Source organism: Artemia sp. Qi Xiang Cuo, chromosome 21 (assembly GCF_049724085.1).
Source record: "Artemia sp. Qi Xiang Cuo chromosome 21, ASM4972408v1, whole genome shotgun sequence".
Lineage (NCBI taxonomy): Eukaryota > Metazoa > Arthropoda > Branchiopoda > Anostraca > Artemiidae > Artemia > Artemia sp. Qi Xiang Cuo.
The window spans coordinates 854821-870658 of record NC_142814.1 but is presented as its reverse complement, the minus strand read 5'-3'; the positions used below and the strand labels follow the sequence as shown (position 1 = coordinate 870658).

Below are 15838 nucleotides of genomic sequence, written 5' to 3'. Positions count from 1 at the left end.
TATCTTTAACTAGGCCAAGTCCGGATTGACTACTCCCTCTCAATTTGTTAACATACCAGTACAGTATTTTACTATTATTCCGTCTAGCTGCATCTTCCAGATCCTCGGCAATTTTATTCATGGTCCCCACTTCACACCTCCTTAGTTCATATTTTAATGCTTTCTCCACTTTCTTTACATTCCTTCTGTTTTCATATGATTCCATATGAACCAAAAATGAACAAAAATGGAATCAAATAATCTACCAAGCATACACCTACTACAAATCAGTATCAATAAATAAATGAAACCCAAAACAAAAGGAAATTAAAATAAGTCAAACTCAAAACGAGCAGAAATTAATCTCAGTAGGGTTCTAAACCCTATGCTTTCTAAAAGCCAGATAATAATTTGTACTTTACTGAAAAAACTTAAATGTTTTCCCTTATAATTTTAAGAAAACAGAAATTAATTAAGATTTTAAGGAATAAATATCAGCATATGTATATTAAACAGACAATGCACATTTTTTTCAATAAATTCATTTGAATTTTTTTTCAGTAAAGTACAAATTATATTCTGGCTTTTAGAAAGCATAGGGTTTAGAACCCTACTCAGATTAATTTATGCTCGTTTTAAGTTTGACTTATTTTAATATCCTTTTGTTTTGGTTTTCATTTATTTATTGATACTGATTTGTGGTAGTTGTATGCTTGGTAGATTGTTTGATTCTTTTTTTGTTCATTTTGGGTTTAAAGGAGTTCTTTGCTTTTTTTGAAAAACTTATTTCGTACAAAAAGTTTTGTTGATTAATTATTAGTAAAGATGGTTGGAGCAGTGAAGATGTCAAAAGTAGAATAGCCAAGGCTCAGGGTGTTTTTTCACAGTTAAGAAAAAGTTTGGAAGAATAGGAAGATAAGTCGGCAAAGCAAGATTAGAATATTAGAAGCTACTGTGATGACAGTGGTCAAATATGGCCCGGAAGCATGGGCGCTCCGAAAAGTGGATGAAGATTTGCTAGATGTTTTCCAGAGAAATTGCTTAAGGATTGTTCTGGGTACCCGGCTTACTGACCGTATTTCAAACAATAGGCTGTATGAAAAATGTGGTATAATACCGATCTTTAGGGCTATAATGAAAGAAAGGTTGAGGTGGCTAGGGCACGTTGTGCGGATGAAGGATGACAAATTATCGAAGATTGTTCTTTTCGGCCAACCGTCTAGGGCTAAACGGAAAGCACGTCGTCCTCGTCTGGGATGGGAGGACGTCATAAAGAAAGATTTAAAGGAAATGGAAACTTCGTGGGAGGGCGAAAAAAGGGAGGCTTTGAATAGATTGTGATGGAGGAGGAGCGCGTGTAGCTGTGTTGGCCTCAGGTGGCTTGGTGCTACGGTGAGCTGTTAGTAGTAGTAGTAGTATTTCAAGGTGGCTGCGTCTTCCTTAACCCTATCTTCTCTACAGTAAGGTTTTATTATACTATGCATGTTTTATTTTTAAGTTCCAGATACTTTAAAAAAAATTGCGATTACCGCCCTTGAGAATTTTCTCCGTGTGCTATCGTTTCCTTACATTTTCCAATTTTTTTTGGCATCTGTTTCGGGAGTGTTGAAGAAGATATTTTGGAAAACAGTTCTTAATTCAATGTTCATTGGACTTCTTGGTGTCATTATAACAACATCAAAACACTTCTGAACGATGTTATTATTAATTGTTTTCTAATTCAATTGTCAGTTAAATTCAGGATGTCATTTTAACGGTCAAACATTATTCGCTTGTGGTCATTTTCTCGGCCGTTAATTCGTGCCTTTACTGATTTTTTAGTAATCCAGTCAAGAGAAATGGTTTTTCCTGTGTTTCCGAATTCACTCGAGCCTGAGGTACAGTTTCTTTTTACGAACGTTCTGTTGTGTTCTGTGTGTGATTCTTGTTGCTGATTTTTAATGTGCTTCTGGTCTTTCACTTGTTTCCATGTGTGCAATGGTGCATAGTCTTTCATCACAATTTTTTTTCGGTCTGTCTTTATGTTGCACTATGTCTCTATTAAAGGCTAAAGTTTTGACAAAAAAAAAACAAACAAAAAAAAGCAACAACAACAATTGACTTGGTTAAGGTTTGGGACTTGAAGATTGCTTTTACATAAATTGCGGTGGTACTTAAGCATTATATATAACAAACGAAAGAAGTCAAGTTTGGTTAATGCTAATGAAATAAAATAAAATAGGATGAATATATAATAGTTTAGAAACAAATTTGGGCTATATATTTGCACATAAGGGGGGCGGGGGGGGGGGCATAAACAATAGCATATATTACATACGTAACCTAACCTTGGTAACCCCCCCCTAAACCCCAAAAAGCTAATGTTTTAATATTGTAAACGCAATGAGAAATCACGCTTTGCAATCAATTTATCTAGCAAATACCTGTTTGACGGGTTTCCATGTCTGGTTTCCTTTTACAGTCTATAGCGCTGTGTTATATATAATGCATAAGTATCAATTGCGGTAATCGTCAATCCGTTTCAGGAAAAAAATGGTTTAATTAGCCTTGTTTCAATTAAATATCTGGCACAGAAATAGGAAAAAGTCGCGGTTAGTGAAGAAGAAATTGCAGTTAATTAGGACGATTGTGAAGGAGAATGATGTTTTTTCCGACGAAATTTCTTCTCAAAGCGTTCTTTTAAAAATGGAAAGTATATATCCAATACATCAAAGGTGTGAAGGTTTGCAATGTTGTTGTTGATTTTTCAGATATTTCTCGTCATTCACTTGATTCCAAATTTCATGCACAGTCGCTGATCACTATTTGTTTTTGGTCCTTCTTTTTGCCAACGTTCTGCTAACCAGATTCAAGTTCAGCCGTACCATGTGGATTAAATTCTATAAGTCTCTATCTTCACATTTTACACGAATTTGGTAATTAATAACATTATGAAAGTAATATTAATAAAATAAATAAATACTATAAGTAAACATTGCAAAAATAATATTTTGTACTCGTCTAGAATCCGGTAAGCACGCAATAAAAGACAGCTTCGAACTCTCAAACATGCTATTGATCAACAGGTTTCCGCTGACTAGTGAGATATAAACAAAGGGTTTCTCACTCAGGGAACTATATTTAAACTTTAGTTTTTGGGGGATTCAGGGGGACTAAAAGGTACCTAGGTTGGGTTAGATTAGGCTACGTATTTAATATATGCTGTGCTTTACCCCCCCCCCTAATGTTCAAATATATAGCCCAAATTTGTTTCTGAACTATTATATTCTTATACTGTTTTGTTTTATTTCATTAGTATTAACGAAACTTCACTTCTCGCGTGCTTACCGGATTCTAGATAAGTACCTAATATTTTCATTAGCAATCATTAAAAAGATAGTCCTTAGCCTACGTCTGTTCTTTTCATTATTTTCTTTTCATTTCTGGGGAAGTGTTTTTTTTGTGTGTGTGTTTGGTTCGGCTCATACACTGTGATTCTGACTTAATTTAGACGTAAGCAGTAATTTTTAATTTCGTTTTATTACCATTATACGGAGATCTTCTTTTTTTTATGTGATCCATAAAAAAAAAAAGATTACCATATTTCAGTTCAACCCTGCCACGTGAACAAAATTCTATAAGTCTCCCATTTCCCTTCCATCATCACTTATTACGTAAATTTTATAATTAATAATATTGTAACTATAATAGAATAAAAATATATTGTTAAAAATTCTATTAATAATAATAAATATGTATTATCAATGAATGTTATAAAAATTATATTTTTAAAATTAAGAATTAATAATTAAAATTTGTCATCAGAATTAATAATTCTGATTAAAAAATTAATAATTAGAATTAATAATTTTTTACGTAAATTTTATAATTAATAATATTGTAACTATAATAGAATATAAATATATTGTTAAAAACTGTAATAAAAATAAATTTGTATTATCAATGAATGTTATAAAAATCATATTTTTAAAATTAAGAATTGATAATTAAAAGACTTTGTGTCTGTCTATATATATATACATATATATATATATATATATATATATATATATATATATATATATATATATATATATATATATATATATATATATATATATATATATATATATATATATATATATATATATATATATATATATATATATATATATATATATATATATATATATATATATATATATATATATATATATATATATATATATATATATATATATACTAGTACACTTCCTATTAGTCCAAGGAAGTGTACTAGTGATTGAATATTTTCCTGTTCGAGGTTGTTCTCAACCCGCTGAATGATTTTTGAAAGTTAGCAGTAATGTTTACTTTTTTTTTTTTTTACCATTATCGGGAAAAGTACTTGTTATTTTTTGAAATGCATGTTGTTAAATAAAGACACCTAGAACCTTAACAATCGATCTATTTTTAATAAATATTAGTTTTCTAATTTTTTAAACAATAAATTTTATTCCAAGGGTTTAGAGAGCGACTTCATTTATTGGAAAACTTTGCAGAAAATTCGGAAATTCCAGTCAATCAATGTGCTCCAAAAAAGAATTATTCATATCTTATTCCATTAACGTTAGTATTGATTGGTCAAGATTTTCAAATATATTCCCCAGTTTTTGAGAGAAACCTCAACTAATCTGCTAAATTCACCTGGGTTGACTTGTTTCACTTATCTCTCTGTGGGATCCTTGTACCTGTTTTTAAGTCACTTTTTGTTTGATTGCTTCCTAATTTTGCACACTGTCACTAATTACAATCAGTGTTGTCAGATGAGTCATTTTAAACTTTTTTGAGGAGGTTGTGACTGGAATTCTTTGCGTTGATTTGATGAATCACTACATCGTTCAAAGCATTATTTTAGATTGCACCTGTTGTGTAATATCGCTAGGAAAATGGAGGCTTCTCGAATTTTCGTTTCTGTGGCTGCTTAATTTTATACCAGATATCTGGTAACGCTGACTACAAACTACAATTTCCTTCGCTGGGCTTTTTCTTTTGCCAAGGTTATAATCGTATTTCACTGGGTGATTGTGCGTTTCATGTAACTTATATTTAAGCCATATCTTGTCGTCTCATTCATCCAACTTTTTTCTGACATGCTTAGATAAGTGGATGTAGAATTATGGCTTGAGGGAGAAGTAGGACCATAGCCGGGCTTGAGGGAGAAGTAGGACCAGAGCCGTTCAACAGGGGGGGGGTAAGCTTTCCCTGGTGCCGTGAATGGGGGGGGGCTGTGGCAGGTGGCGGTCCACTTTGATTCGTGTTTTGCTTATATTTGAGTCGGGACGGGGTGCTGTGATTAACTTTTCTCGGGCGCCACAAACCCTAGGAATGGTTCTGGGAAGAGCTAATTCAAAAGACGCTCTGTATATCCATGCTATCAAAATAATGTATCTACAACACCTTGGGAACGGCTTAAGGGATGGAGCTGAATTTTTCATTTAGTATTGGAGGAGGAAGGGGGACTTCAAATTTTGTGTTGGGGGTAAATATTTTTATCCTCTTTCAATTAAATCATTTTTGCACTATGTCTTTTGGGGCTTGGAATTTACTCCCGGCTAAGTAGCAAAAGCAAGGTAAATCAAAAGACACTGTGTATTGCCAGGTTATCAGAATAATATATCTGCAAAATCTTCGCTGCGACTTGGAAGATCTAGTTAAAGCTTTCAGGAAGTTCTTTTTGCAGGGGAGACCTTATGGACCTAGTATTTTAATTAAAGAAGTTGGTAGAGAAGGGCTAAATATATATTGCCTCAAACCTGCCGAACACTTACGGCACTTTTATACCTGTGGGCCTGGCATTTATTCACGGTGAAGTAGTGATGGAGGTGCTTATGCATTATATCATACCCACCGCTATTGACTGTACAAGGAAATACTACAGGAAACAAGTCAAACGGGTATTTGTAATTGATAAATGGATTGCAAAGCCTGATTTCTTATTGTGTTTGTAATATTTAAACTGTTGTTTTTTGGGTTTAGGGTGGGGGGAAGGTACCTAGGTTAGATTACGTATTTAATATATGCTATGCTTTAAAAACCACCCCCCCCCCCTAATGTGCAGATATATAGCCCAAATTTCTTTCTAAAGTATTACATTTCCATCCTATTTTATTTTATTTCATTAGCATTAACCAAACTTGACTTCTTTCGTGGGTAAGATATAATGCATAAGTACCGTGATGTAAAACAAAAGACAGTATATGTACCCAGGTTAGGCAAAGAACTCTTCGGACTAATCTCATTCAAATAATGATTTCAATTGCTTTCCCATCATGTATTGATGACGAAATATAGGTTTGAAAATTTGTAATGCCCGTGCCACATCATAGTCATTTCTATCGATAAAGCAAGCCAAATATTATGAATGACTTAGCAATTTTCTTGATTTTAGCGTCACACTTGTATTTAAAAAGCAACAAATTAAAATTGCAAGAAATTAGTTTAAAGAGTTTGCACCAACAGTAATTTGTGTCCAACTGGTCTCTACTAATAGCAAGTCTTCTTAACTTTTGTCAGGTTCATCTCCCAGGTAGAACAACCGCTGTTTTAAGTTTCCATCTTTTCTAGTTTCAAAAAGTGTGCCTTAAGCGTTGACTCTGATTGGTCAGTCAAGAAATTTATGTTTGAAAGTTGAACAATGTTCAACTCAAGAAATTACGACCCGGCGAACTTAATTGGCGCTGTAGTCGTGCGTAATTTTCATTTTATCGACAAGTGTGACTATAATGTGGCACGGGTATAAGGCGATTTCGTTGATTTAGATCAGAATTTAGTAAGTCAAATGATTTTTAACTAACTTCCTGTTGTTCCATTGATTCCAAATTGGTACACACGGTGAAATAAGTTAAAAATATGTTTGTTCAAAAACATTGCAACAATATCCGTTGGAATGGGCATAATCTATACCAGAGTTGTATTTAGGGGGAGAGAATGATCTCTGGGCCTGCCTCCCCTCCCCCAAATCCAAAATTTTCCTGAATTTCTGGGCTGTTCCTATTCAAATTATCAAAGAAATTGTGTTTTATTATCTCCCCATCTCCAAAAAACTCTTGATTGATTTACACTTAAGACCCTTAAACTTTATTTGCTCGAAGTCTTTGGGGAATAATCAAATTATTGGTTTATATTTGTGAAATAATCAAATAAGATAATAAAATATCTAACCCTAAAATATCTAATGAAAATTTGGGAAAACCTGTCCCCCCCCAGTAACTTGTATATTCTTTTATCTGTTTTGTTGTGAAAATGTTTGGAGCATTTTTGCTTTATTTAATAGGCCATGCTTATACAAAGGGGGAGGGGGTGGGTTCCCTTTCTGAAATAGCCTAAAAGACCCCCTTTTCTCGAAAAAGTGATCTAAAAAGGTGTGCCTCGTATTTTCATAATTTTTCCGTAGAGTGAAAGTGAAGTTTCAGTTTTTAATGGGAAAACTTTGTTGTTTGGAGTAAAAAATTAAATGGAGACCAAATAAAAACAAAAATACTGGAGACTTTAAATAAAGACAAATAAGAATTGTATCTCTAAGCTGAACGATATGATTTATTTCGGTATACACTCCCTACAGTTATGCTAGATAGGCCTACCGACAGGAGGGGAAACCTTTATTGTCAAACAGTTCGTGGTAACGAACTGTAAGTAAGGAGCGACCCGGCTCAATGGTAACCGAAACTCTAGAAAACGGGTTTTAGATACCAATAGATATATCAAAAGAATCAGATTTCAATGCTGATTTCAAATATACAAGTTTCATCAAGTTTAGTCCTACCCATCAAAAGTTACGCGCCTGAGAAAATTTGGCTGATTTTTGAAAAAAGGGGGAAAGACCCCCCAAAGGTTATAAAACCTTAATGAAAATCACACCATCATATTCAGCGTATCAGAGAACCCTACTATAGAAGTTTCAAACTCCTATGTAAAAAAATGTGGAATTTTCCATTTTTTTCCGGATAGAAAGATCATGATGCGTGTTTATTTTTTTTTATTTTTTGTTTTCCCCAGGGGTGATCATATCGAACCAGTTGTCCTAGAATATTGTGAGAGGGCTCATTGGAACGGAAATTAAAAGTTCTAGCTCCCTTTTTGAGTTACCAAAGAAAATGGAGGGCAACTAGGCCCCCTCCCACGCTCATTTTTTTCCCAAAGTCACCCGATCAATTTTGAGATAGCCATTTTGTTCAGCATGGTCGAAAATATGATAAAAATGTCTTTCAGGATGACTTGATCCCCCAAAGTCCCCAGGGGGAGGGCTGAAAGTCATGAACTTTACTCAATGTTAACATATAGCATTGGTCATTGGGAAGTATACAGACTTTTTCAGAGGCGATTTTTTCTGGTAGGTGGGGGAAGGTGTGGGTCGGGGGCTATATGGAAGGATCTTTCCATGAAGGAAGTTTTCATGGGGGAAGGGAAATTGCCATGAAGGGGGCGCCGGACTTGCCAGCATTATTTATTGGTTATTGGGAAGTATACAACCATTTTCAGGAAGGATTTTTTCTGGAGGGGGGGGCTAGAGGAGGGGATTACGCGGGAGAATATTTCCGTGGAGGATGTTTCTTTGGGGTAAGGGAGATTTCTATGAAGGGGGCGCCGGATTTCCAAGCATTATTTAAGAAACGATCAGAAGCTAAATAAAAAAAAAACAAGTTTTTTCAACTGAAATGTAAGAAGGAATATTAGAACTTAAAACGAACAGAAATTATAACGTATGTGAGGGGGTTCTCCCCCAAGTCAATACCTCACTCTTTACGCTACAGTTCTTTTTTAGTGCTTTCAAAAGAGCTATCTATTTTAATTAAACGGCCTTTGTTATTAAGGGGTTTGTTAATCAAAATTTTTTTTTAAATTTTAAATTAAATTAGGTGTTTTTGAATATGGGTAGAACCCATTCATATACGTAATAACATATACGTAATAAAAAAAAAACAATAAAAAACAAGCGATACGGCTCAATAGTAATCAAAACTTTTAAAAACGAAATTTTGATGTCAATAAATGCATCAAAAGAATGTGTTCATAATGCTGATCCTAAGTATCTAAAATTTATTAAGTTTAGTGTTGCTCATCAAAGGCTACGAGCCTGAGAAAATTTACTCGATTTTTTAAAGAGGGGGGAAACATCCCCTACAAGTGAAAGAATTTTAATGAAAATCACACCGTCAGATCCCGTCAGATCTGCAACTCTGTATTTTTTGCCAGAAGAAAAATATACTAATATAGAAGTTAGTTACGTAAGTTAATTTGTAAAGACATTCATTTAGCAAAAGAAAAGTAAAATTTTTATGCAAATAAAAGCTGCATTAACTAAAAAACGATCAGAAATTCAATAAAAAAAAACAAGTTTTTTAAACTGAAAGTAAGGAGCGACATTAAAACTTAAAACGAACAGAAATTATTCCGTATATGAAAGGGGCTGTCCCCTCCTCAACGCCTCGCTCTTTACGCTAAAGTTTTTTATTGTTTTAAAAAATAGAGTTGTGAGAAAGTCAAACTTTTTTTGTTTTAAAAACTAAAGTTGTGAGACAGAGTCAAACTTTGGCGTAAAGAGCGAGGCGTTGAGGAGGGGACAGCCCCTTTACTATACGGAATAATTTCTGTTCGTTTTAAGTTTTAATGTTGCTCCTTACTTTCAGTTTAAAAAACTTGTTTTTTTTATTTAATCTCTATCAGGGTCGGTATTTCCTACCTTGTGTAAAGTAAGTACGCCCCTGCAAATGTGATTAGTTATTAAAAATAAACACTCCAGCCTGGAACGTACGAAGGGAGAATCCTCTGTAAATCGTGTATTTGTATATTAATTTCTGGTTACTTCTTATTCAAATCATCCAATAATTTTTTCATATTCCTCCCTTGAAAAATTACTGTGTACGCGCCTGACCACAGGCACCCTTCTCACTTTCTAACTCATTTTTGAAGCCAAGAACGAACTACCGCCTTTCGTTTGGGCATTAGGTACTTTTAAAATATGATGAAAATGTAATAGTTTTGTAACAAAACTATGGAAACTACAACAAAGAATTATGGAAGGGGGGCCGCCCAAAGCGCATTATATTCAGTGGTGGATCCAGGGGCGGGGGCGAGAAGGGTGCCCCCCCTAACGTAGTCTAAAGTAGTGTAATTTACTTAATTAATACAAGTTTGCGTTAATTATACTTGTTCCTAATGCAAGTTTATTGGATCAGCCTATTTTGCCCCCCCCCCACACACACACAAAAAAAAAATCCTGGATCCGCCCTTGATTATATTAAATACCTAACCTAACCAAAATACCAGATAAATATTTAATTAAAATAGCTAAAATGTAGTCTTCCACCGAGCCGAAAGGTTAGGTTACATTTTGCATATAGACCCGCTATACTTAACCCCCCCCTCCGTAATATGCAAATATACAGCCCAAATTATATACATCCTATCTATCTCCCAAGTGTCTCAGTTGCTTCAACCCGTGTACCTGTAAATTGAATCAACTTAGGTGTTTTCTGAATAATGGACAAGTACCAAAGTAATATTTAGAAATATAATAACACAGATAATATAACAAATATATGAATATAAAAAAATAAAATATAAAAAAAAACTACGATAAAATTATAAATGTGAAAAGACATTAAAATGTAAATATAAAAATCAACTTTAATTTTAAAAACACAAATATCAAAAGAATGTGCTTTTTCATGGTAATCCCAAATATATAAAATTCAATAAGTTTAAAGTTAAGTATAGATAGCTATTGGGGTTTAAAATATTCACATAATTTAAAAAAAACGGAGGAAAAGGCCTGTCTACATTTGACGGTTTTCAGAAAACTGGGCAAGAAATCTATGAAAAACAATAAATCAATGCGCGCTTTGATGACGTGTAGGATGAACCACCCTTATCGGTGTACCTTGAGTAGTTAAGTTTCTTAGATTTTCGGCCCAGCTTTCCAGAAAATCCCAAACATAGATGGGCTTAAACAACATAAAAGATAAGGCTGAATTGGATGAAAATTATAGAATCTTTCCAAAATGTCCAAGAACCCTGAACCGTAGATTTCAAGTTCCTTTATGGAGAAACACAAAATTTTGCATTTTTCGCAAGAAGGTTTAGGTTTCTTTATTCGCAAACAGGGAAAGAATTTTTAGTATTCACAACCACTGTACTTCTGAAACAATTTTTTTTCTAGCGTGCAGCGTAAGATACTCTTCAACTCTTAATACAGAGATAAAAATAAAAATAATGTTACAATCATAGCTATTGAAAAAATTAAAATAAAAGAGGAACACTAATAGCCATACAACAAACCAGACTCTTCCATATCCCCCAAACTCCACAACCCCTGCCACTCTACCTCCCTACTATCCTCTATCATATCAAACCATCCAAGTCAGACTAAAGAATAACCATATTCCCCCGTCCCTCCTCCCTACCAACAAAATCAAATTACACATTATTTAATAAATGATTAATAAAAATGAACTTCGAGAAAATTTTGCTTATGTCTTATTGAGAGTGTAGTAGCCTATCTATAATACGTCAACATCTTAGTGCAAAGACTTAGGGGCTCAGAGGACGGCATCTACCTATTGTATGTTTTAAGTTTTAACGTCGCTCTTTACTTTCATTTGAAAAAAAAACTTATTTAATTGTCTAAAAGTCTACTTTTGATTCCACGCGTTGGTGTCGTGGCTTCTTCAAAACACGTTTTCCATTCATTAAGGCTCCCGAACTGAAATACCGGTTTATCTCAACTAATTGTAAAACACATTTATATAGAAAATGATCAATTGAGAAAACTTTATCTTACTAGAATACTAATTGAAATCTCTGCAATATAAACTTAAAGTTGGGTGTGGATTTCAGTGTTACGTAAATGTCCGAGGAATAAGCAAGTTTCTTTTAAGGTCTATAGGCTATTTTATTTTCCGTCTCAAGTTCTATATATGGGAAATACCACCCGAATGTTTTTAAAGAAACTTTTTGTAAGATTTTTCGCTTCTTTCTCCTCCTTCTAAGTCTGAATTAATATGTTATATATATATATATATATATATATATATATATATATATATATATATATATATATATATATATATATATATATATATATATATATATATATATATATATATATATATATATATATATATATATATATATATATATATATATATATATATATATATATATATATATATATATATATATATATATATATATATATATATATATATATATATATATATATATATATATATATATATATATATATATATATATATATATATATATAGTATAATATATCTGGTCCTGGTCAAAGTACGAAGTTTGCCTTGGTATCTAAGTTGGTGGAAGGGTGTGCAGCCCCCCTGAAAAGCCCGGAATTTTCAGGATTTCTCCCATAATTTCCTGTAAGTTTTTTTTTTCGGGACTGCAGGCGCTTCTTATTGCTTAGGCATCTAAATTAAATGAAAGGAAAAAAAAAAAACAGAAAAACAAAAGCTGAGTGTTGTAAAGAATTAGTATTAGTAGAATGGGGGGTACCAGCGCGGACAGGGCTCCTTATATGGGCATAGAATACTGACAGGGCTCCAAATATGGGCATAGAGTCCCTAGGGAGAATGATTGCGTAATCGGTCAATGACCTCTTTTTCCAAGGTCGATTTATTTGATGTTTCTATGTGTAATAACTCCAGAACGAAGGTTGCACATGCGCAATGAATTCTAACGGGAACAATGTTATTGATCTAGGACTCGAGGGGGAAGTGAATTCCCGAGAACTTGATTGCCTAATCGATCGTGAATGTTATGATTCAGAAATAGTATTTGGTATTGTTGCTCGAGGCGAATGTTATGAGCCAGAAATAGTATTTGTTGTTGAGCGAGGCGTTGAGGAGGGGACAGCCCCTTTCATATACGGAATAATTTCTGTTCGTTTTAATTTTTAATGTCGCTCCTTACTTTCAGTTTAAAAAACTTGTTTTTTTTTATTTAATTACACCAAAAGTTGATGAGAAATACGTACAAAATAAAAGGCAAATCAATAAACACAGGAGACTTCAGAGTGTTGAAGAAAAAAAGAAAACCAACTAGATTTTTTTTATTGTTAAATTTCAATAAAAACGATCTTACTAAATCAGATGCCCTAATATCTCCCAGGACTCACCCCTGCTGCCACCTATAACTTTTTTTTAACACCAAATATGGGCATAGAGTCATTAGGGAGAACACGTGGTTAATGGGGTCAATGACCTAAATTTCCAAGGTCGATGTTGTTGTTGTTGTAAGTGCACGCTCTCAGCGAATGTCAAACACCTGTGCTGTCGACCTCAATTCGCCTATCGTGAATCAATAATTCCCCTTAGAAACAACAAATTAAATTCCCCTTTCTTGACAGATCAATCAACCAATGACATCATCTGTCAGACTTTAAAAATTTTCGCATAGAAACGATTCTCCAGGAATAGATCCAAGTCATTAATGTCTTTGCCTCGGAAACAACTCTTTTGGTAGAACTCCAAAGGATATTAATAGCCAAAGGCCATTGAAACAATTCTCCAAGAAACATCTTAGCGATGAATTGTTTTAGTGCGGGAATCAGGTTTCTTATTAATTTGAAATGCATTAGCGCAGAGATGCCAAAAACAAAAGGAACAAGCGGAATTACGTTTAGGGATTATTTGGGCGAAACTGTTTTAGACAGGTTATGGAACTATTTCGGCGAAACAGTTAGAGACATTTTAAAAGATGATTTTTGAAGAGATTTTAGAAGAGAATTTAATGGTGAAACTCTGTGGTCGTTATAATACACAAGTTTCATTTGAACAGTGTTGTGAGGTCCTCTAACCCAACCCCAAAGGGTTCCAATCCTCCTACCCCAACCCCGAAGGAAGCCCCCGGTCCTCAAAGGCCCCCAAGCTCCCAAAGGGCCACCGGCGCCCCCAAAGGCCCACCCAGACCCCCAAAGGCCATCCCCGGGCCCCCCAAAGGCCCATCGAGCTCCCAAAGGACCAACGGGGTCCCAAAGGCCCTCCACCGGCTCCCAAATGTCCCCCAGGCCCCCAACTGTCCCCCCGGGCCCCCCCAGGCCCTCCCAGTGCCACCAACGCCCGCCCCGGGCCCCCCACGGCCCCCCCCCGGTCCCCAAAGGTCCCCCGGGCCAGAGAAGCGCCGCCGGGATGCGCCGTGGGCCAGGAAAGTGCCCCAGGATGTGCCGCAGGTATGCGCCGCGGGTCAGGAAAGCGCCGCAGGGGATGCGCCGCAGGGAGGCACCGCAGGAAAGCGCCGCAGGATGCACCGCAGGGATGCGCCGCAAAAAAAGTAAACTAAAAAGTAAAAATTTCGAAATGTTATCCCCCAAACGCCCTCCTCAGACCCCCAAAGGCCCTCCCCTGGTCCTCAAAGGTCCCCCGGGCTCCCAAAGGGCCAACTGGCCCCCAAGGGTCCCCCGGACCCCCAAAGGTCCTTCCCCGGTCCCCAAAGGTCCACTGGGCACCCAAAGGCCCACCCCCGGTCCCCAAAGGTCCCCCGGGCCCCCAAAAGACCTCTCAATCCTCAAGGGCCCCCGGATCCCCAAACGCCCACCCTGGGCCCCAAAGGTCCTCCCCCGGTCCCCATACATGCACACAAAAACTTACACACACACAAAAACTTACACACACACACGAAAACTTACACACACACACGAAAACTTACACACACACACGAAAACTTACACACACACGCCAAAACTTACACACACACACAAAAACTTACACACACACACACACAAAAAAAAACTTACACATGCACACGAAAACTTACATGCACACAAAAACTTACACACACACACACACAAAACTCACACACACACACACACACGAAAACACACACACACACACAAAAACAAACACACAAAAAAAATAACACACACACACACACAAACAAAATCAAACACGAACACAAAAAAACACACACACACACACACACACTAAATAACAAAAAAAAACCAACAAAAAAATACAACACACACACACACGAAAACTTACACACACACGCAAAAACTTACACACACAAAAACTAACACACACACACACAAACACAATGACACACACACACACAAAAAAAACTTACACACACAAAAACTTACACACACACACACACACACACAAACTTACACACACACACAAAAACTTACATACACACACAAAATCTGAGACACAAATAATGACACACACACAAACAAACAATTAGACACAAACTAAAAAAATTACATGCACACATAAACTCACAGTCACACAAAATCTTACACACACACAAAAACTTACACACACTCACAAAAACTTACACACACACAAAAACTTACACACACACACACATGAAAACTTACACACACACACCAAAACTTACACACACACCCCAAAACTTACACACACACACAAAAACTTACACACACACACACATGAAAACTTACACACACACGCCAAAACTTACACACACAAAAACTTACACACACACACAAAAACTTAAACATGCACACGAAAACTTAAATGCACACAAAAACTTACACACACACACACACACACACAAAACTTACACACACAAACACACGAAAACTAACACACACACGCCAAAACTTACACACACACAAAAACTTACACACACACACACAAAAACTTACACATGAACACAAAAAAGCTCACACACACGCACAAAAACTTACACACACACACACTCACAAAGCTTACACACACACACGAAAACTTACACACACACGCCAAAACTTACACACACAAAAACTTACACATGCACACGAAAACTTACACACACACACACGAAAACTTACACACACACGACAAAACAGACAAACACACAAACAAACACAAAA

At 35.5% G+C, this 15838-nt stretch overlaps 1 protein-coding gene across 2 annotated transcripts in view; it reads left to right on the top strand.

The window, feature by feature from the left end:
- The window catches only part of LOC148939129 (pyruvate kinase-like), a 122699-nt gene that overhangs the window by 20627 nt on the left and 86234 nt on the right, over positions 1-15838 (top strand). The window contains exon 1 of one of the 2 annotated variants that reach the window (XM_089107002.1): positions 1650-1856. The exons of the other annotated variant lie outside the window; for it this stretch is intronic. Within the exon in view, the coding sequence (XP_088963128.1) occupies positions 1818-1856 (39 nt within the window). The 5' untranslated portion in view covers positions 1650-1817. Of the gene's footprint in view, positions 1-1649; positions 1857-15838 lie in introns of those variants that run through there. 2 annotated transcript variants of the gene reach the window in all.